Genomic DNA, 22,201 nt, shown 5'->3' with positions numbered 1-22,201 from the left:
GAAAGAAAGCTACTGGAGGGTTTTGAGCAGAAGAGTGGCGTGATCTGATTTTTTAAAAAGAGCAACGGGTTTTTTTTTAAAGGATCACTCAAACTGCTGTGTGGAGAAGATGCCAAAGGGCAAGAATGGAATGTAGGAACCCAGCTAGGAGGACTGTTTTAAAATAGGCTAGAAATCGTGCTGGCCTGAAGGGGGAAGTAGGTGGAGGGATGGAGGGAAGGGTAGCAGTTGTTTCTCGCAGGTGGAGCCAAGAAGATCCGTTGGTTATAGCGAGAGGAGGCTGGGATGACTCCAAGGATTTTGGCCTGAGTCACTAGAAGCAAAGACTTCCATCCAAAATAACGACTATTTGACTTGTTTGTGAGGGATTTTCCATATTTTACTTATTGCACATATTCTAATCTTTGGTCATAATTTCCACACGTACAGTATACAGGTACTGAAAAACGTCTAAACAGAAAAACTCATTTTTATTAAGAAAAACCATTTGCCAAAAAGCCTTAGTATGCAACACATGAATCTTTATATGGGTAGATATGTGAGAGATATCAAGTGCTTAGTAATGTGCTGAAATGTGATACAGACCAGGAAGAGAGCTTTTAAAATACCCGGTTAAAAAGGCCCTGTTGTGTTTAACAGGAATCCAGCCTAGGCGCTGCAGAAGCCAGGCAAACAGCTTCAGGGCCCTGGCTCGGGTTCCTTGAAGTTGCCTGGCTAGGGAGTGCATTTGTTGGGCTGGGACCAGGATGGGTGGGGGCCCCGGTGTCCGGTCACGCAGTCTAGACTTGCATGGCACAAGCAGATATATATGATGACACTCTAGCGTTTGCTTTGGGCTTCACAGAATGTGTATGTAGCGTTCCAGTCCAAAGGAAACTATTGTCAAACCAGGCTTATGGCCTCCTCTGGACACCAGGAACTCAAACAGCAGACAGCTGGGCAATTCTCAAATGAAACCTGCCCACGCTGCGCCAGCTTGAATAATCAAGGCCACGCGGCCCGATAGGCAACACTGCCAAGTCTGCCTCGGGAAATCGCAGCAGTGGGCAGACCTGAAAGTTTTAATTTCATTTTCTGCATAAGAAATCATTTTTTAAAAGGAAACGAAAAAGCCTGTAAGGAAACCCCCAGGAGAAGGGATTTGCCAGGGCATCTCCGGGTCCTGCTCCGGGGCGGCGGCTCAGCTGGCAGCGCAGCCCAGGCGGCGGAGGGGCGGGACCGCTCCTCCGGGAGAACGCCGGCGAGCACGAGGGCGGGCGCCGACGCGAGCGGCTGCGGCGTGAGCGGCTGCGCACGGGACCCTGATGGACAGGAGGGGGCTTGGGGTACATTTTTGTCCTTTCCCCGGAGCAGCGGCAGAAGTGGTCGGGCTGGCCTGGCCTTTACGCAGGGCGGACGGATCGGGAAGGCACGGCCCCGGGCTGCGTCCCCGGTTCCATTCAGCCCGTCCGCACGGAAACTTCCACCCGGCGGCGGTGGCCTCCCGCCTCTGCGCACGCGCAGCACGGCCGGGTGGCTGCCGGGGACCCCGGCCCCAGTGCGCATGTCTCCACGCCTCGGCCTGCGCGCGGCGGCAGGAGGTGGGGCCGGCAGACGCAGCTCGGCCAAGGGCGGTGCACCGCCTTCCCCACTTCTCCCTCTCACCGCAGCCAAGTCTGGTTTAGTAGGGCCCACGCCGCCGGCGCCGCCGCCACCCCTTCAGCTCCTCCCAGTCGCGTATCCTTCCGACGCGGTCCCCTCCTGGGCCGCACGGAGGAGCGCCCCAGTGCGCAGGCGCGGTAACCAAGACGGCGGAGTCTAGTGAGGATTTGAAATCGGCCGCGCGTGCGCACTGGCGTGCCGGTCCGGGCGAGGGAGGCCGCGCTTCCTCCCCACCCGCCCCCGCCCCCTCCCGGCGCCCTCCCCGCCCCTCATTGGAGCGGAGGCGGCGGCGCCCCCTCCTTCCCCCGCGCCCTGTCGCCGCCGAGAGTGTCTTTTCGCCGCCGCTGCCGCCGCAGGAGCACGGAGTCAGCGGCGCGAGCGTGACTGAGGGCCCGGCGCACGGCGGCGGCCCTCCCGCGGGTCCCGGGCCGCGCGGCGCCTGGGCCCGCCCCCTCGGCCGGCCGCCCGCCCCTCTCCGATGGCCTCTCCCCCCGGCCGGAGTGGAACGCCGCCGCCGCCGCGGCCCCCGTGCCAGCCCCGCGCCGCCTGAGGGAGCCCGCCAGGCCCGAGCCGACCGCCGCGGCCTGCCCGCGCCCGCCCCGCGCCGCCACCCCGACGGGAGCCGCCGCCGCCGCCCGCCCGCCGGAGCCGCAGCCCAGGCCCGTCCGCCCGCCCGCGCGCCGTGCGCCCGCCCGCGGCCCGTCCGTCCGTCCGTGCGCTCGCGGCGCGGCCGGGGCCCGGGGCGCGGCGGGGGCGGGGCCGCGGCGGGGCGGGCGGGCGCGCGGGCCCGCGGGGCGGCGCGTGGATGGATCCGCGCGTGGCCTGGATCCAGCCCGAGCAGAAGGGGCCGGCCAATGCCCTGTGGATGCAGATCTGGGAGACCTCGCAGGGCGTGGGCCGCGGCGGCTCCGGCTTCGCGTCCTACTTCTGCCTCAACTCGCCCGCGCTGGACACGGCGGCCGCGGCGGGGGCGGCCGGGCTGGGCGGCGGCGGCCTGGCGGGGCCCGCGCTGCCCGCCGCGTCGCCTCCGCCGCCCGCGCCCGGCCCCGCCGCGCTGCCCCCCGCGCTGCTGACGGCGCTCGGGCCCGCGGCCGAGGGCGCCCGGCGCCTGCACAAGTCGCCGTCGCTGTCGTCGTCGTCGTCGTCCTCGTCCAACGCCGAGTCGGGCACCGAGAGCCCCGGCTGCTCGTCGTCGTCCTCGAGCAGCGCCTCGCTCGGCCGGGCGGGCGGCGGCCGCGGGGGAGCCTTCTTCCACTTCGCCGACGGCCCGCCGAGCGCCCCGGGCGCGGCCAACGGGCACCCCGGGCCGCGCGGGCCCGCGCCTGCCGGCTCGCCGCCGCCGCACCAGTTCCACCCGGGCCGCCGGAAACGCGAGAACAAGGCCAGCACGTACGGCCTCAACTACCTGCTGTCGGGCAGCCGCGCGGCCGCGCTGAGCGGAGGGGGCGGCCCCGGGCCCCAGGCGCCGCGGCCCGGCACGCCGTGGAAGAGCCGCGCCTACAGCCCGGGCATCCAGGGGTGAGTGCGCGCGGGGGCCGGGCGCGGGGTGGGGGGCGCGCGCCCCTCCCTGCCAGGTGCGCGGACCCCGCCGTGGGTGCCCCGGGCGCTCGGCCATCCTCTGGGTGTTCGTAATTCCCGGATGGATGTTGGAGGCCACGATCCGGCTCTGCCCTGGGGTGTCTTTTTATTTATTTTTATCTTTGGAAATTTCAAACTCCTGTTATAAACGAGTGATATGCGCGGATTCTGGAACAGGGCAAGAAAGGGCCGCTGAGTCCGACTCGTGCAGAAGTTTCCCTTCTCTGCCTCTTGAAACTAGAAAGGGAGATCGGATACTTTCCCTCCCCCAAGACAAGTTAGGGACCCTTTGTCAAAGTAGCCTGCAGAAAGGTGTGGCGTTTTTAAGTTAAGTTGGAGACTGTTTTAGTATTGCCAGGAACTTGGATAAAGGTAAATATTGGTTAAATGTTAACTGTTTTTTTTTTTTTTATTTTAAGAAAATCCTTTAGAAACGTGATTAGGTTTTTGGTAGTGATGCAATCTAACCAGCAGTGAATTTAGAAGTGGCTTTTTTTGGGAGGGGGCTGGTATGTTATGATTAAATTTTGTGCTGAAATTAACATGAAAAGCATCATATGCAAATTTTTTTAAAACCAGTTAAACTTTTTTTTTTTTTTTACCGTTTTAAATAAAAATATTTGTAGCACATACTTAGTTTTTGGAAGATGCCGTCTTTAAGTATTTTCACATCAAATACAAGGGATTAGAAATTCTGTTTAAGTTTAGTGCAATTACAGACAGCAAGGACTGGTGAAAATGTGGGTGTGTGTATTTGGATTGGAGCAGGCCCAGGTGAGGCTTTTCAGGTACAAATGCTACCTACCCGGCTCCTTTGCCTTACTGAGCTTTTCTGAGCACTAGAAACAAAGCATTTGTGCTTAGGTCTTCTGTCAGTATTTCAGGGCTTAAATCATAGACTTCCCCTTGCACAGTTGCATGCTGACTCAAACAGAACCTGAGGATTTCCCAGGGTGTTAGAGTTGTTACAAACATTGGAGTCCTACAAATGCCACAATTGCTAAATGTTGAGATTACTTCTTAAAGTAACTCTTTTTAGAGGTCTGTTTATTCTCTTTTGAAGTATGTTAGAAAACACTTAAGTTGATACTGTTTTAAAGTGTGATACACGGTAATGGCTGCATGTTTTGCAATTTGTTGCACCTGGTTTCCAGTAGAACTGTTACTTTTGTAAATTCCCTGAAGCCTGAGCATGCACTTCAGACCCAACAGGGGCCCAGTCCAGTCTCCTCTTCCCTCTCTCCCTCCAGTTCTTACTTGTAGAACTTTCTGAGAAGAAGCGGTGGAGAGCAGTTTCTTGATGTATGACATTATACGTAAGAGTTTTTGGGGGACACCTGCAGGTTTTCAGCCTGCCACGTAACTGGAATTGGCTCTGCGTCTTAGCACTAGGAAAATAGACAAGCGGTCTTCACTTCTAGAGCATTTTTGTGCCCAGACAGTCCAGAGCCCTGCCTCCTCCTTTCATGAGTGTTTGGCAGTGGCAGCGTCGTGCACTTGTGCACAGCACTCGATCGCTCAGCCTCTCGGAGCTCACTCATAGGTTTCTAGCAGGCTTCAGTGTTGCTTTTCTTAATAAAGGAGTCCATTGCTTGCCAGGTACTTTGCTATGGTCTGGGGAGGGGTTGGTGTGGGAGTCGCACAGTCTCATGATCCTGACCCATAACCTGGTCCTCCCTTGTGAGTGCTGCCTGCCCAGCACGCATGAGCACCATTGGTCCAGGTGTGCAGATCTCGCTCCTCTCCCCCTCTCTCGTCTCCTGCATTTCATCACATCGTGTCCAGTCTCTCTGTACTTCATCCTTGTCACCCTCATGCGGACTGTGGTCACCTCTAGTGGAGGTGCCTCATAGCCTGAGGTGGTCGTCTTTCATGCACTCTCGCCCGCCTCTGGGCCTTTCCTAGCATTGCCAGTGGGGTGATCTTGTCACCAGCAGGTCTGGTCTAGTCTCACCCTGTTGGAACCCTGTGATGGCACCTCCCTTATCCTCCTTACGCTGAAGACTGAATCCTGAAACTCAGCACATCTCCAGAGTGCTGCTGCTCTGGGCCCTGCCTGGGGGCTGCTCTCCCTCTCTATCAGGGTCCTACCGCACCCCACTGCCGGCCTGTTAGAATCCAGCTTAGTGGTCTTATGGGGCTAAGAGTGGCTCTGAGGCAGCCAGGAGGTCTGTGATTTAACCCCCCTAATGTGGGATCCTGGCAGGGATGCTCATGTTAATGCTCCTGTTTTCTCTTTTGCTGGCCACCCTTCCTTTCCTGTCTCTGGGAGGTGTGTACTGCCCTCAGAATACCTGCTTTCGGCCATCTTGGTCTAGAGGAGGCACCTGCTAGGATTGCCTGCTGGTGCCTGGAAGGGTAGGGTGCCCTCTGCTTGGTTCACCACTCCCCATTCCTCCAGCAGACTGCTGTTTCAGGGGGACAGAGAGGAGAAAGTAGTAAATCGAGTAGCGGTTGAGCCATGCCTATGATTAGAGGAGGACGGTGTCCTTAAGGATCGTTTCCATGGACCTGCTAGGCTTATTGGACCTAACCTTTTGGAATCAAGAAATAGGTCTGTCTTACCCAGAGTGATGGGGAAGGCCACCAAAGTGTCTTTTGCTTGTGCCTTAGAAAGGGAAAGAACTGAGAAAAAAGAGCCTGGCCTGGCCAATAGAAAAGGACCTTATTGATGAGAAGCTGTAGGGACTTACTGTATAGTCCGAGGACAGGCGTTTCTGGAAGGACTGTCTGCAGTCCTCAAGGAAGGATAAACAGTTGCCTGGTGTGGCGGGAGTTTGAGTAGCATCAATGGAACCCAGCTGGGCCTTTGCCTGGTGGCCCATACAGCAGCCTGCACTATTTTTTTTTCTGAGGAGGAGGTTCCTGCCCTTGGAAACTTTGCCTGGTGGCCTGGCCTTGCGAGAGTGCCAGTCTGCTTTCCTCTTTGAGTAAGATGAAGAAAAAGCAGGTGAGAGAAGATAGTGATTAGTGCCAGAACCTTTGGAATGGAGAAAGTGAAATGCTTGCTTTGGAGCTGCCATTGACCCTAGTTCTTCCATTTTTTTCGTTGAAGTCTCAAACTTTTGTTTTGGGAACAGTGTGAACAGTGTGAACAGTGTGAGATGTGCTGTCTACCTGGGCTTCTGACCTGCAGCTGCAGGCAGGTGTGTGGACAGGCTCGCGGGCCCTGCATCTCCTGGCCTCTGACTGCTGCCTCTTTTGCATTTCTTCCCCTCCTGACCCAGCAGTGCTTTGTTACTTGGCCCTGGTCAGTCTCAGCAGCTTCGGAAGCCTCCTCAGGTTAAAGGTAAAGAAAAGTTCTGCAGAAGTGAGGGCGGAAGCGTGGACCTCAGATACCTTGCCCCATCCTTAGTGGTAACCTGTAGAGCCCCAGGAAGAGCGTAATGAAGGAGGCAGGCCCCCAGGCCCCTGGCTGACACCCGCCGTCCCGGGCCCTGACCAGGCTGCAGTGCAGGGTTCGGCCTTTCCCAGGTTGTCCTCTGAAGCATGCTGCAGCCGTCATATGCAGCGTCCTTTCTGCAGGTCCTTTGACAGTGTTTAATATTTTGACATCTGTTCCCCCAAAGAAAATTCCGTTCTTTTTCTGAAGTTTGTGAGAAACCGTCGCAGACGTTATTCATGGGACGCGGTCAGCCACGAGCCTCAGGACTCTGGGTGTGGGTTCTTTCGAACTCCGTTTGTGTTCTCTTCGCTCTCTTCTGAGGGAGTCAGAGCCTGAAGGAGCATCCAGGATCCCTGCTCTCCCTCTGTGGCTCCAGCCTGACTTGGCACTCTCTAAAGTAGAGCAAATGTGAGCTCTCCCAGTGCATTCTTATGGGGACCAGGTGGGAGGGCACAAGAAAAAGCCCAGCAGGGCCTGCTGTCATCTCACTAGTTGTCTTTCTTTCATCCTTATCTCTTTCCGTAAACGTCACGGGACACATGGGAGAGGTTATTGTGAGATCTGCCTGAAAAGGTGGTGGTGGCACACTTGGGCCAAAGGTCTAAGGGAGGTAGGAATGATGGCCCCATGCCCGTGTTTGCTGCCGCACTGACCATTTATGAAATGAGCTCCCGCTCAGACACTCCTCCTTGCTCTATAATAGCATCGCTGTTCCTGCCCATTGTACCATGGCCAGTCTCTCCGCAGAGTGGAACTGAAAATCCAGCGTAAGAGGCTGGCTGTGATGGAGTTGGGGACAGTTACACCGCGACTGACACACAAGGGTGGGCAAAGTTAGGACTGCCGATACTTGGTGAAGGGGCTGCCGACGAGGAGGGCAGGACCGACACTTTGGGAAAGGAGGACTGGAGTATTAAATAGGCTGGAGATATGTGTGGGGGGGGTCTTTTGGAAAACTGGAAGCCTCAAATGTTTTTGCAAAAGACGACCTTCTTAATGCTCATGCTGTAGAAGTCATTGTGGGGTAAGGCAGACCCCTCTAGTTGCTGTGAGCTTTTCATAGAAAGGCAGTGCCATTTGCTTCTTAGAAGTAATGCATGTTGTGACTTAGTGCTTTTTCAGGTAATTTTCAAATAAATGTTTTAAAGTAAAAAGTAAGTTTTTCATAGTTTTGAGATTTGTATTTGAAGGAAAAGTCTCAGACCTTTTTTTGATCACTACTTAATAGGAAATTTTGGTCCTCATTTTAAGTGGATTCATGTAGGTGGCCTATGGGAGGAAGGATAACAGTTATCTTTAGAAAATGAGGACTTTTTGTTCTTTGATTAGGTCATTACGGTTTAGGATCTGATTTTTTTTTTTCTGGGGAATATTCACCCTGAGCTAACATCTGTTGCCAATCTTCCTCTTTTTTTTTTTTCTCTCCAAAGCCCCAGTGGTAGTTGTATATTCTAGTTGTAAGTCCTTGTAGTTCTTCTATGTGAGCTGCTACCACAGCATGGCTACTGGCAGTTGGGTGGTGTGGTTGCACGCCTGGGAACCGAACCTGGGCCGCTGAAGCGGTGAAAGCACCGAACTTTAGCCGCTAGGCCATCAGGGCTGGCTCTAGGATCTGGTTTTATAGTTATGGAGTAAAAGAAGGTTGTAGTAAAAACCAAATAAACAAAAAACCAGTGATGTTCAAGTTCAGAAACTTGATTTTGATAATTCAGCCAGAATGCTGGTTAATGGGAGTGGGGTGACAGAATCATACTAACTAGATTCATAGGAGACTGTGTAAGCCACAGTGTCACCTGGAAATTTCCAGTGGCTGTGGAGAGGCCCGTCTGGAAGGCTCTGGTCAGCTTGTTAGGGGTTTCTCCTCTCAGAAGGCTGCTGAATGTGGCATCTGAGTAAGGGCAAGTAGGTGATCTTGGGAATCGGGGCAGATGCCTGAGACCCCTGCCCCAGTGCAAATACGCATCCCAAGTGGTCAGGGGTGCATTTCCCCAACAGTTTGGGATTTATACTACAATTAAACGTCTTACTCTCAGATTTCTGGGCTGCACTAGTTTTCTGTTGCTGTGTAACAGATGACCACAAGCTCAGCAGTTTAAAACAACACTCATTTATTGTCTCCGAGTTTCTGTGGGCCCAAGGCTGGGCATGCTGGGCAGGGTTCTCTGCTCAGGCTCTCACCAGGCTGGAGTCAAGGTGTTGCCGCTACATTCTTGGCTTGAGCTCAGGGTCCTCTTGCAACCTCATTCCTGTTATTGGCAGAGTTCAGTTCCTTAAGGTTGTAGGACTGAGGTCCCTGATTCCTTGTTGGCCACCAGCTGGGGCCTCTCTCAGCTCCTTAAAGTTACTGGCAGTGCTTGGCTCCTCCATCTTCAAACCGGCAATGGTGCTTTGAATCTCTCTGTCCATGTCTGCTAGCTGGAGGAAGCCCTCGGCTTTAAGGGTTCATGTAATTGGGTCAGGACCACCCAGGTCACTGTCTATCTTAAGGACATGTAATCATACAGTATGTTCATGGGAGTGGTGATGATTTCATCATGGCTACAGGGTCAGGGATTAGGGTGTGGAATCTTCTGGGGGCTGCCTGCCACACCTGCAGGCATTCTCCTGTAGGTAGACTTCCTTGTCATGGGGAAACAGGTGATGAAGAGGTTGTCGTTTTCTTTTCCAACGCTTCTCTCCCTTGACTGGACTCCAGCCCATCATGATGACTCTTGCAGATTGCTGCTCCTGTCCTCTGGCTTGGTTGTCACCACTGGACTCAGTGGCGACCAGAGTGACTATGGCTGTGAGTGCCTTTCTGCCCCTCTCCCATCTAGACTGTTCTTAAAATAAGTCATCTAAGAAAAGTTTACATGATAGCCATGTGAGTGAATACGTGGAAATTACAGTGATTGAAAAATCCTGTTTTTGAGGTACCATGCATTGGCCGGCTTAGGAAAGGTGTCCTTCCTATGCTGGGTGGGGGTGGGGGGTGGCTGGTGACCCTCCCAGGTTCCCTCTGGAATCCAGTTCTAAGTAGATAGCAGTCCGTCTTTGCTTTACAGGACCCCACACCACTTGTTCTGCAGCCCAGGATAATGCAGGTGGGGGCTTGCCTAGGACCCCCTCTTCAGACCACTGTGCCTCCTGCAGGAGGAGCAAGAAGACTGCCACACGTTCTTGCTTCTGTCCTTTCCTGAGGAGGTACTGCTGCTCTTAGAAAACTGGCCACTGCTCTCCTGCATCCCCTTAGGGAAGGAGGAGCTGCATCTTAGCCTGCATTCCCAGCGCCAAGCCCATGCTAGCCGCTGCCAAATAAATGTCAGATGGATGGATGGATGGATGAAAGAAAGAAAGAAAGAAAGAAAAAGAAAGAAAGAGGATCTGCCAGCTTAGATGAGCACGTGAGGGGTGGCAGGTCTACGTTGTTTAAGTAAACCAAATGCTATAGATAACTTTTGTTGTTTGTCTTAGGATTTTTAAAGATTTGATTGCTAACTCTGAAGTTATTTAAGTGCAGAATAAAGTAAAATCTATTGCAATTTATCTGCATGCTTTCCTGAAGAGTGTGGTTAAACCAGTTTTATACCTTGCAATAATAAATGGAGAAGCAGAAAACACTCAAAAAACTTCTATACTGTGTTTGAAAGGCATCCCCATTTAGTTGTAAGTGGTCTGTCTTTCTTCTTATGAAATTAAAACCTAACCATGAAAAGTTAGAAAACTCGGAAAAGTCTGAAGATAAATCTCCTGTCATTTGGCCACCTGGTGAGTGTCCTGTGACTGGTTCTCGCATGTGCTGGGCTCAGAGGCGTGTGCTCCATGTGCTGGTAAGGAAGAGGCGTTGGAGGCTGGATCCCCCTCTGGGCCCCGTGGCCCCTGCGCTGAGCTCATCCGCCTCCACGCAGACAGGGTGCACCGGAGGGAGCGGTTCGGATTTCCCGTGGTGAGGAATGTCTGATTATCAGCAACATGCTTTATTGTGGCTTTGTGCTCTTTTCAGTTCCCAAATCAGCTGCTCTGCACAGCCATTCAGACCTTCCTGTGGGTTCAGGTGGGGGTGAATTTTCTCAGTGATCACATTTGGATGTAGTGGTTTATATCTTTCTGTGTTTGAGGGAGATTGCAGGCGATCCTGACATTCATGAACTCCTGGGCTCTGAATGAAGGCCCGGATGCAGGAGTTTAAGGGCATGAGAAGTCAGCTTGCTCCTGTGTTTGGCTTTGGCCCTCCGGCTGGCATCCATTCGGCATGGGAGGCCTGCGCAGGGCCTTGAGCTTGCTCAGTTAGTCTGCACTGTGCACTCACGTAGCCTGGTTCACAGGTCTGGTTTTGGCTAGTTTCATCCTGGGTTCTGACTTCTGAGCCTCAGTTTCTCCACCTGTGGCGCAGGGCCTATGATATCTGCCTCCCAGGGCATATTAAATAAAGGAGAGAGGACATTGTGTGAATTGTCATTCAGGAATTAGAAAGGCCACTCCTTTTCTTTTCTCCTCTCCTCTCTGAGGAAATGGAAACCAAAAATTAGGTGGTTCTTGTGGCCAACTGGACAGAAAAAGCATTTTGCTTGGCTTTTGAAAATACAGACAATTTTGCCTCTCAGGCCAAAACTTTTCTCTTGGAGAAACTGTTAGAGACTGCAGCCCTGAGTCTGTTGGGAAGGCTGTGGGCCGCTGGAGGCCAGTCTGATGCTGCAGAAATACCCTCTCCCTTTGAACAAGACAGACTTTTCTATCTTTAAACATTTAAATGATGCCTAAGTGTGTGTTCTATAGTTTTTAAATAAGAATCTTCTCTTCCCAGAGCTTTACTGGTACTCCTGATATATTTTATCAGGTGGCTGTTGCCATAAATAACTTGTTTAAAGTCATTTAGGATTTTGTTGTCATTCTGTTCGCATAGTAGAAGGGGTGGATGTTGTGTTATTTCTCGGAGCTCTTTGCAGCTTCTCACGTGTGTTCTGTGCATAGTGGAGAAAACGAGTGCGGGAGGGCGCCTTGCACCGACCAGAGCAGCACCGTCCGCTAGCGCGCCTGTGAGGAGGGCAGAGCGCTGGTGTCGTGAGTCCAGTGCAGTAGAAATGTGACTAAGGCGACTGAGGAACTGAACTTTAATTAAAATGTAAATAGCCTTATGTCAGGACAGCACAAAACGGGAGTAACTTTAGACTCTTCATTCAGAACACAGTGTATGACTCAAGAATTGTTGTCTAAATAAATCCAAATTCAAACAACAGCCAAAGCTGTGTCACTCAGCAAGGTACCACTGGAAAGCTCTAGAAATTGTGTTTCTGAGTTTCTAGTGTAAATCCTTTTCAGAGGGCTGCTGTTTCAATAACACATCAAGCATGAAGTAGGCTCACAGTGGAGTGGAACGTGGAATGGCTCCCGGCTCAGTGTCCAGTGCAGCGTGGAGATGGTGGGGCTCAACGCTGCACACCGGGTTAGTGACGTGCCCGACAGTCTCTTCCCGGCTGGGCAGTGTCCTCACTTGAGCGGCAGTAGCAGCCACAGTGGCTCACAGTGCCTGGGGCTCTGTGGGACTCGGCTCTCTGCATGCGTTTCCTCCCTGAGTCTCACAGCAGGCCCGTGAAGTGGGGAGCATCACTCAGGAAACCGAAGCCTAGACCTGCCAGCGTGGTCTGGCAGAACATGCTGCCCTTGGAAATGTCAGTCCAGCGCTGCCGGTGGGAGCTGCCAGCAGTGTGAAGTGAGGAGACAGTCCCAAGGCGTGGGGATGGGATGGGGGGGAGTCAGCACCTCACTCTGCAGACCTGATTTAAATGTGTCCCTAGAGGGCCAGTTGCTTTTCTGCTTTCCTACAGAGAGAGCGGATTGGGCGAGAGGAGGAACCTAGGTCCTCCTGTAGGACTTTGACAGTCAAATGACAAAGATGCTGGAGAGGGGGGAGCAATGAGGGACGGGGACAGGCAGCCAGTCCTGCTACTGGAGTACACTGAAGTCCCTGCTTTCCTGAGACATTCTAGAAGTGGCCTGGAGGGGAGTTGTGGGGGAGGGAGCAGGAGTCCTGCCATCTGGATTGTTCTTAGAAGTTGCAGTCTATGAAAAATGGAGCATTTGATGAGGTGCTGTTTGTCTGAAGACAATTGAAAGACCAAAAGCAGGCCGAGCGAGCGTTTGCTGACCGCCTCTTTGGTGTCAGGCACTGCCTTCAGTGCAGAACCTGTGTTCTCCCAGTTCTTCTCAACAGTAAACTCATTTGAAAGAGAGACAAATGAAGCCTTGGTAGATGTAAGCATCTTCCCAAGGTGCAGCTAGAAAATAAAGAGCTGGGGCCCGGACGCAGGCCTGCTTGACGAGAAGGCCCATGTTCTTGCCTCCCCCGTCTCCCCAAGAAGGGAATTGGTGCACTTAAGAGCGGGAAGCAAGAACTTGGTGAATTTGCAGAGATGGCAGCCGTAGTGCAACATAATGAAGAGTATTTTGGTTATAGGTGTCTTGGCTAAATTTAAGCAAACAGATTTTTAAAAATTGAAGACAACTCAAAATGGTGACCAACATATAAAAGAGGATACCTTGTGTGGCTTTTTAAATGCAAAGAAATTCTAAAGTATTGCCCTAAATTATCATGGGAAAAAACAGATGGTGAATCTATCTGAAGTTTGTGCCTCTATCAAAGACTGACTCACAAGAGACTAACGTACAAACCTACATACAAGCATGATGGATAGAAATAAAAATATAGAACTGAGACCAAGTTCCAAAGAATTGTCACAGGTTAAGTCTTGGAATGAACTGAAGCTTAGGAGTAAAAAGGGCCTTTTTAGGATGGGTTTTAGAGTAAGACTATAGGAAGTGAAAGGCCTGTGGTTGGGGCAATGGCTCACTGTCCTCGGAGCCTGTCTTTGCAGGTGGGTGCTTCAGCTTTTCCTTTGTTCCTGTCAAGCAAGTGGTCTTCAGCACTCATCACAGTAATAGTCGTTGCTGGCCCTGCCGAGTGCTCGCCCCTTCGTGCAGCACCCGTGGCCCTCCCAGGAGAAGCAGTGGCCTTTGTCCTCCCACAGTGCAGAAGAGGGAGTGAGGCTTGGTGAGGTGGCCGTAGGTGCAGGGCCGGCATGGGAGCCCAGGCAGATGCGTGCCACAGACTTTCTCTAACCACTGGACACGGGGAGCAAAGCGGGAATTGTCCAAGAGGCATAGTGATAGGAAGAGAACACTGAGGTACGGTGAGTTCCGGGCTCCAGGTGGAGAGATGACAGCTCAGGAGGGGGTGCGGATGTCACTATGACACTCTGCCCAGTCTCTGAACAATTCAGGTACCCCAAACATGGGTGTCTTTGCCCTGACCTCCCAGAAGGATCTCACAAACCAAGCAGAGGCCCTGGTGCTGTTGCCCCACAGTTGGCGAGTGGCTCCTGTAGGTGGCCAGTGTGAGCACCTCTGTGTGATGCCATGCCTCTTACCATTGGGTGTGCTAATCCCTTTAAAGTTAGAGATAATTTCTCTAAAGTGGGCTTTAGGCTGATTTTTAAATAATGATAATTGTTTTCATAAAACAGATTGGTATTAAAAAAAGTAGAAGGCTTCAGAGTCATCAGTCCCACCCCCCAGAAGGAACCAGAGTGGGATTTGGTGACCACCATTGCAGGCCTCTCTCTAAGCCGGTGTGTGGATGCACACGTGGGTTGAGCAGCAGCAGGACTTCCATGACAATTCATGTTGTCTTTAAATACAATTTACTAAGTTATTAATTTCACTTGCCAGTGAAAGTAATGTTCAACCTCAGATGGAACTACTGGTTTCTGAGAGAGATCACTGAGTCTAAGAACATAAAAAAGATGATAAAAAACTTAAGTAGCAAAGTGCAAAAAAAAATCCATGAAAGTTTTAATGAAACCTTATTGATTTGCTTGCTGCTATGTAGGGTGGAGATTTGGCTCTTGCTATGGACTGGATGGTGTCCCCCCAGGTTCGTGTGTTGAAGCCCCAGCCCCCAGCGTAATGGTGTTTGGGGATGGGGCTTTCGGGTGGTGATTAGGTTTAGAGGAGGTCGTGAGGGTGGGGCCTCATCCTGGGATTAGTGCCCTTGTAAGGAGAGGCCAGAGCTCACTTGCTCTCCGCTATGTGAGGACACGGAGAGCAGGCAGCCGGCTGCATCCAGGAGGAGGGCCCTCACCATAACCCAACTGTGCTGGCACCCGGATCTTCCAGCTTCCAGATCTGGGAGAAATGCGTGTCTGTTACTTAAGCTGCGCTGTCTATGGTATCCTGTTACAGCAGCCCAAGCAGGCTAAGACTTTTCTCTATCTTCCCACCTCCTGATTTGCATTGTGTTATTTGTCACCATGACTTCAGCATTTGTATTTTGTTCTGTAGTTATAATCACTGCCATTTGTTGAGCCCTTACTGAGGGCCAGGCCATATCCTCAGTACTCCGTCTGGATTCATGAAGTCCTCCTGACAGTGCCATGTGGGGCAGTGGCATCAGCATCCTTGTGTTTCACATGAGGAAACTGAGGCACAGAGCCGGTGAGGGTCCTGCAAGTTCTCGTAGCTGGAAAGCAGCAGGGCAGAGCTGACCCCAAGTGGTCCAGATTCCTGACGATTCTGTGAATCCTGCCTCAACACAGGACCCCACTGTTTACTATTGATTAGTGTTGGTTCTGTGTTTACATGGACTTCATGCTTGGCACCAGGACTCTCACAGGGACTCCTTGGATTTCGATGTTCTCTGTGTAGCCCATGTTTCTGGTGGGCTTCACTGGGGGTGTGTGTTTCCTCACGGAGCTTACAGGTGCAGTGCGGTCTTTGTTGCCTTTGTGTGCTGTCAGCTTTGCAGGGTCAGCACCGCCTTCGCACCTCGGCAGTCAGTGCTCCTCTGCCTCTGACCCTGCACCCTGCTCCACTGCCGCAAGGGTGCCTGTGGTCCTCGCACCGAAGCCTGCTGAGCCGCCTGGGGCCCAGGCAGCCATCGGACTTGTCCTTCGACTTACTCACCGCGTCTGCATGTGGAGCCGCTGTCAGTGTCGTCCTGTGTGTGTTTAGTCAAGTTTTTAAATAAGAGCTAATTGGCGCCATATTCCCTGAAGCCTGCTGTGCGCCTGGATCACAGGTTTCTGCCTCGCAGCCTCTGCATGGGCCCCGTGTCTCTGGCTTTGAGTGTTGTGGACAAATCTGAGGCAAGACCAATTCCCCCTTCAGTGAAGGGGCTTTATTTTGATTAACTGCCTGTCCGAAGCCTTTCTCTCGTCCAGGCCCCATCCTTTCTGCAGTGTCTGTCTCAGCATCGGCCCCGGTGTGAGTTCTTCTTGGACACAGCTGCCCTTCCACCCACAGACTGGACTCTGCCTTCTCTTTAGGGATGTGGTCCTCTGTCGACGCTTCCACACACTGCTGGTTTCATCTTGTTGATGGGCGTGTCTCTGTCCCTCCCCGTTGAGCTTCTCTACTTGGATGACGGGGTCATTTTCTTTTCCTCTCTGTCCGTCTTATTCAAAGAGGCTCTTCCTGCTTTGGTTCTCAGTCTGTCCCTTAGCACAGTAGCTCCCCTGGCCTCTCAAGTTGCTCTTTGTCATCTTTTAACCCTGCTTTTATTGACATGTTCTTACCAAGGTTTCCCATAGAACAAGGCACTGTAGTGGGTTTCTCCTGATCTGCAACTTGTGAGTTCTTCTGTACTGGGTTCCTCCTTTTCTTTCTTTTTTTTAGCTTTGGCTTCTTTACGGGGTTGCCTCCCCTGCCGGGGCCGACCTCATAGGCTGTCTTTGCGCTGATGTAGCCTGCGTATGTTCATTGAGCCCTCTCCACCTTACCTGAGAACTCTCAGCCCAGGCTGCAGGTTTGAAAGGCTGACCCTCTGGGCCCTGACGGCGCCTGGGTGGACAGGAGAGGCTTAGGGGGAGTCGGTGGGCCACCTTTTTTGGGGCCTGTCGTCTGCTCCTGAAGCATTTCAGCTTTCTCAGGGCTCAGTTCTTCTGGCTGGTCCTTGCTGTCCTTTCAGAAGCCTGGTGCTCTTGTTTGCTGTGAAGTTGGCCCATTCGGGGATGGACGACTCTCACTCCTGGGAGCTCAGACTCGGGCTCCCCCGGTCTCTGTGCCATGCTGACCTCCTCTCTGGTCCTTGAGCCTTCCAAGTTCATCTCTGCCTTGGGGGCTTTAGCTCGCTCTTCCTTCTGCCAGAATACTGTCCCGTGATGTTTGCATGTCTGGCTTCGTCTTGCCCTGCTTCTTGGCTCCAGTACCAGCTCTTCAGGAGGCCATACCTGTCCACCCAACCTAAGTAGCCACGTAGACAGCCGTGGGCCACCACTGGGAATCTGCACAGCATGCTATACTTTCTTGGTTTATTTTGGTTATTTATTCACTCCTCTCTCCATGCCTCCTCATCCCCACCATAAACTCAGCGAGAGCAAGGGCCTTATTTTCTGTTGTCTTGCTCGTTACTCTGTGGTCATGTCAGAGCAGAGCCTGCCACGCAGTAGGCTTGCAGTAGATATCTGTAGAATAGTGAGTCACATCTGCTTTCGCTACTTCGATATTGACTTAAACCCATGGATCCATTACATTCTTTCCTATCAATTTTTGGTGATTTCCCAGTACTGTTGTGCTGTGTTTTTCCTTAAAATTTTTACCTGTCCTCTTAGTGGGGCCTTGGGAGGTTGGTCTGTGCTTGTCCTGCTCTCTTGAGCCAGGACCCCTGAACCCCTGTCCTGAGACTTTAGGAGGTGACATGTCTGGTTCATACTAAGGAGAATTGGTACCAATGACTTGTCTCCTCCTTTAGACTAGATAGAAATTCCTGGCTGATTGACTGGAAAGTAAATTATGATAATTAACAGTTACATTAGTGTGTATTCTTCTGATATTGTAGATCAGACTTCCCTTTGGATACAACCAAGTTAAACAGCCTTGAGTACAGTAGACTTCTCAGGCATGTTAATGCACTGGTGTGCAGGGTAGACCTGGCTCTTGTGTGGCCGCGGTGCACTGGCGCCTGGAAGGTGATGAGTCCCCACTGTGTGCACAACTGTGGGCCGCATGGGACTGGACACCGTTAGGCTTTACCAAGTGCTGTTCCAGTCTTGGTGACATGGAACATGATCGGCATGTCCTCTGTCAGGTGGTCTCACGGAGACACACACACCCCCACACCCACACACACACCCACACACACACACACAGGCTTACCTGCCCTGACGGGCACACGCACACAGAGGCTTACCTGCCCTGAGGGGCTTTGGGGCGATTTGTCCCATCAGGGCACTGGCTCCGTTGAGAGGCTGAGCATGTCTGACATCACTGCTGAGTGGTCAAGGCCAGCCAAGTAGCCAGTGGGGAAGGTGCAACTGAACTCGGTGGCCATGGAGTGTGGGGGCTCCAGAGGTCTGCAGGAAGCGGACGTGGGGAGGTTAGGCGGGGGGGCGGGCGGTGACTGATGGAAGCCGGGACACTCCAGGAGCTGAGGCAGCTGTTGAAGTGCTGCGATGCCTGAGCTCTTCACACCAGACGTGGGACCCAGGCAGGTGGTTGACCCCTCAGCCATGTGTGAAAATGGGGGATGATGGTGGTTGTCAGGATCATGCTCAGTGAAGTGTGTCATACGTGCCTGGACAGAGCAAGCAGGTGGTAAACGTCAGCTAATAAAAAGAATATTGATATGATAGTATCACTAATGAATTTTAAGTTTTTTCGTACTGAGTCTGAATGCAGCCTCAGAGTCCTACTCAACACAGCCCTCCAGCAGCCGTGCCTTTGGGGAGAGCTGGCCCAGTAGAGAAAGCTTGTTAGCTGTACCTGGTGTGGTGTGGCCGGAGAGAGTTGGGGTGCTTGTGAGAACACCTCTTCCTCACACAGGTCTCGTCTGGGTTTAGTCTTCTGCAGCTGCAGAGGTTTTTCTTGGATTGTGGGGTAGTTTTTTAAGGAGCCCTGTCTTTTGGGGGGATGTATGCTGCATTCTGGGGTAGCTTCCTAAACCAGTGACTTGGAGTGGCACTAGAACCAGAACTTGAGTGATGAAGGAGCCATTTAGCCTTGCTGGACCTCGGAGCTGAGCAGAGTCACGGGAGTAGCTCCCAGGACCTCCAAGATGCCGGGCCTGGCTCGCCTGGGGGCTGTGACAGAGCCAGAAGGAAAAGCCCATGCTGATTTGCCTTAAGGTGAAGGTTGAAGAAGGCCAGAGTCTCAAAGAAGACTTAAGCACACTTGTCGTCTGCCCTTTGACCTTTGGAGGTGAAGTCAGTGTCAGTTAGTAAAGCTGAAATGATAGCACTTTTTTTTGGTTATGATTATAAAAGCAATAATGCACTTATTGAAGAAATTTGGAAAAGACAGAAAAGAAACTACCCATCATTTTCTTGTTAACACTTGAACATATCTTTGTTATTTTTAATGCTCCTTTTAAATATGTCACAAAGGTGTCATTTTGTATTTCTTTGTTAAATCTAATTCTAAATAGTGGTTCCTCCTGTCCCTGAAAGGCTCTTTCACACAATTTTTAAATACTGTATGGATGTACGGTATTTCCTAAATAATTAGTTATGTTTACAACTTTCACTCTTTGTAAAGGGCCCACACTGACTTTCCACACGTGTTTCTGTATGTCAGGTCACCTCCTGAATGTGACTTCCTAGCTGTGTGGCTAAACGCTCAAGGTCGAGAGCTACACGGCTCTGGGTTTGAGTCCTGCTTGTGTGATCTTGGGCCAGTTACCAACTGTCTGATTAATACTTAGTTTTCTCATCTGTGAAGTGGAGACAATAGTATTAGCTTCCAAGACCATTTGGGAGGCTGTAATGAAAATGCTGGTAATGTGGATGGTATTTTGTCGTATGCCAGAGAATTAATGTTTTCAGACTCTAACGTCAGGCTGCCTCAAGAGATTATCCCAGCTCACCTTCCCATTGATGGTAAGGATCTCTGGAAAGATGACAGAAAATACAGCTCTTTTCATTTCAAAAGTGATCCAGCTGCTTGAGCTCACAGGCAAGGCTCGAGGCCCTGGGTCTGGTTCCCTCTGAGCACCCTGGAGGTGGCCTTCAGTGGTCTGTAATTGTGCTGTGGCTGCCATGCAAGGCCGGGTGGCAAGTGGCCCGAGCCAGCGCAGGAGGGAGCCAGCACACGCGGCTCAGCGCGGTGCCTTTTTGGCCTCCTCTTGAGCCCAAGCAGCTCTCCCCGCCGTGAGCTCTTCCAGAGTGTCGGGGGTCCTGGACTGCGTTGTGGGTTTCTTAGGACACCGGCGTCAGGAGGCTGAGGCCCTTTGGTCGTTTTTGCCCACGATGGGTGAGGATGTGCTGCGCAGGTGGGGTGCTTCCTGCTGGTTTGCTCCAGCTTGGACCTGGGTGGTTCTTGGGTTGTAATGCAAAGGGCACAATGATGGCTCTGAGGAGTTCTAACCCTCAGTCTCTGAAATGTGCAGTTGGCTTCTTCCTGTTCTCTGGGAAGCTTCTGGTGCCTCACCGGAGTTCTCTGTATAGAAACCGTATCAGCACGTCTTTTCTTCTCCAGCAGTTGGTTCAGAAGAAAGGCATTAGATTAAATCCTTTTGCCGTGGCTTAATTGTAAGCTGCTGATATCTGAGCTCCAGGTTTTCTGTTCTGTGGCGAAGAGAAGATTGTGTGGTTCTCTGGCCTCTGAGTGGCCCCAGGGCTTTTGGCGTTTACGGTGTTGCATTTGCTCTGCTAGGGTGGAAGGGTGTCATTCCCTCTGCTTGCCTTCAGATTAGGTTCTGAAAGGCCCTGGACATCTCCCTGGGCCAGGGTTCAATGTGACTGATCCCAGGAGGGGTCTTGGAGGGAAGGAGTGGAGAAAGCTCCACTTTTGCTGGGAGCTGAATTTGCATGCATCACAGTCACTGCATTGATGATTCTAAAACTGCAGAGCTCTTCTGTCCTGGCTATTTTGTGAATGCTGGTTGGTGTTAGCTTTTTTTTTTCTTTTTGCTGAGAAAGATTAGCCCTGAGCTAACATCTGTACCAGTCTTCCTCTGTTTTATATGTGGGTCACCACCACAGCATGGCTGATGAGTGGTGTAGGTTTGCACCTGGGATCTGAACCTGCAAAACCAGGCCACTGAGGCAAAGCATGGTGAAATTAACCACCAGGACACAGAGGTGGCCCTGGTCTTAGCCTTTTTAACCCTGGGTTGGCCTTGGCCTGCCCCATAGCAGCACTGCCCTCCCACCCCAGTTCCTGCCTGCTCCTCCTCCTGTCTCTGGCTTAGCTCTCAGGCCCCTCCTGTGCAGCAGCTTTTCCCAAAGGCCTCACTCTTCCATTAACATTTTGAAACCACAAGCTGTGCAGCTTTGTCCACAGCCCCTCTGAAGAGAGACAGGTGCACAGTAGGCCTCTGACCCAGTGGCAAGAAGCTGAGGTGCAGGCTCTGAAGGCAGGCTGATGAGAGCCCCGGCTTAGCAGCTGCCACGTTAACATCAGGAACTCTCTGGAAACATGGGAGGTTTCTAATTTGCAGTTTCATTTAGTTTCCTTCCACTTTTGCACTTAGATTAAAAAAAAATAATAACCTTTGAAAGCCTGATTCAAGGTTTTCTAATTGGTGCAGATATTAATTGCCTTGTAATGTAATTAAAGATGACTTATAATTAGCTCATTAACTGTATCAGTAAACAGGAACTTAAAAGAGGATCATCCCCGCCAAAGCTGGAAGTGCTTCGCTCATGCCCTTGTGACGTCCACGCTTGCCACTCGCTTAGCAGCATGCTCTTGCCAGGTAGTGGAGAGAGGGATGCTAACTCAGGCCTGTCTGTCCAGCGGGGTGAAGCCTGAATCCATCGCCTCGCTGTGAGTGCATCAAAGCCTGCTTTAAAATCGGGGAACCTCCAGTAGTCACCTCCAAATACTTTCACTAAGGCATTGTTTTTGGCAAAAATGCTGACAGTGAACATTGTGGAGCTGAGGGGAGGGAGCTCCAGTTTCTGAGAAACCACTGGCTTTTCAAGGCTTTTGAAGGTTTTAAGAAAAGTTGGAGGGAGAGAATAAATTGACAGTTGAAGACAATTTCTAGTATTTTCTATTCCATTTTACATTGGGATGGAAAAGCCTGGTTTCCCCCAAGCGTATAGAATTGACCAGGTTCATGGAGGATGTTAACTTAAACACCGCGACACATGGTTAGCAGGAGGGTTGGGGACTGCAGGGACCAGTGTTGAGAGTGAGCTGGGAAAGCTGGGCATGTTAGCGCTTCAGAGCACGGCTCGTATTTAGTGGGTTCAGGTCCTACACTTCTTGTAACCACATGGGAGGAGGTTCCTTTATTCATCTGGCTTCTCTTTTCCCTCAAGAAAGCGGTGAATGAACTCTGGCCTCTGACCGTCACTTTCCTTAGAAGCAGCCAGGGGATTGAAAGTCCAGGGGACAGACAGACTGCGGTACGCCCCCTTGCAGACCAGCATCATTAACCACTTTTGCCCCTTTTCTTTCCACTCTGTTTTATTTTAAGTACATTTCGTTGTCCTCGCTTCAGGCCCCTTGTTTCTTTATGTCCTTTACCTGCTGCGGCACATCTGCCTGTCCCCCTTGGTCAAGTACAATGAAGTCACCTTTGAACAACTTAGAGATTGTGCTGGGAGTGGGCCTGGATGCCAAGTGTTCCTGGTGGGGAGGCTGAGCACCCAGGGAGGGGTGGGGCTGCCTTGCCTGGCA

At 51.9% G+C, this 22,201-nt stretch overlaps 1 protein-coding gene across 2 annotated transcripts in view; it reads left to right on the top strand.

The window, feature by feature from the left end:
- The first annotated feature begins 2,394 nt into the window (after positions 1–2,394).
- Positions 2,395–22,201, top strand: part of TENT4A (terminal nucleotidyltransferase 4A) — a 48,107-nt gene continuing 28,300 nt past the window's right edge. The window contains exon 1 of one of the 2 annotated variants that reach the window (XM_005604355.4): positions 2,395–3,159. In XM_005604355.4, the coding sequence (XP_005604412.2) occupies positions 2,447–3,159 (713 nt within the window). In that variant the 5' untranslated portion in view covers positions 2,395–2,446. The remainder of the gene's footprint in view (positions 3,160–22,201) is intronic. The other variant, XM_005604354.4, reaches the window with a different exon arrangement.

This window comes from Equus caballus, chromosome 21 (genome assembly GCF_041296265.1).
Source record: "Equus caballus isolate H_3958 breed thoroughbred chromosome 21, TB-T2T, whole genome shotgun sequence".
Classification (NCBI taxonomy): domain Eukaryota; kingdom Metazoa; phylum Chordata; class Mammalia; order Perissodactyla; family Equidae; genus Equus; species Equus caballus.
The sequence above is the reverse complement of the archived record's forward strand: the minus strand, read 5'-3'. Positions and strand labels throughout refer to the sequence as shown.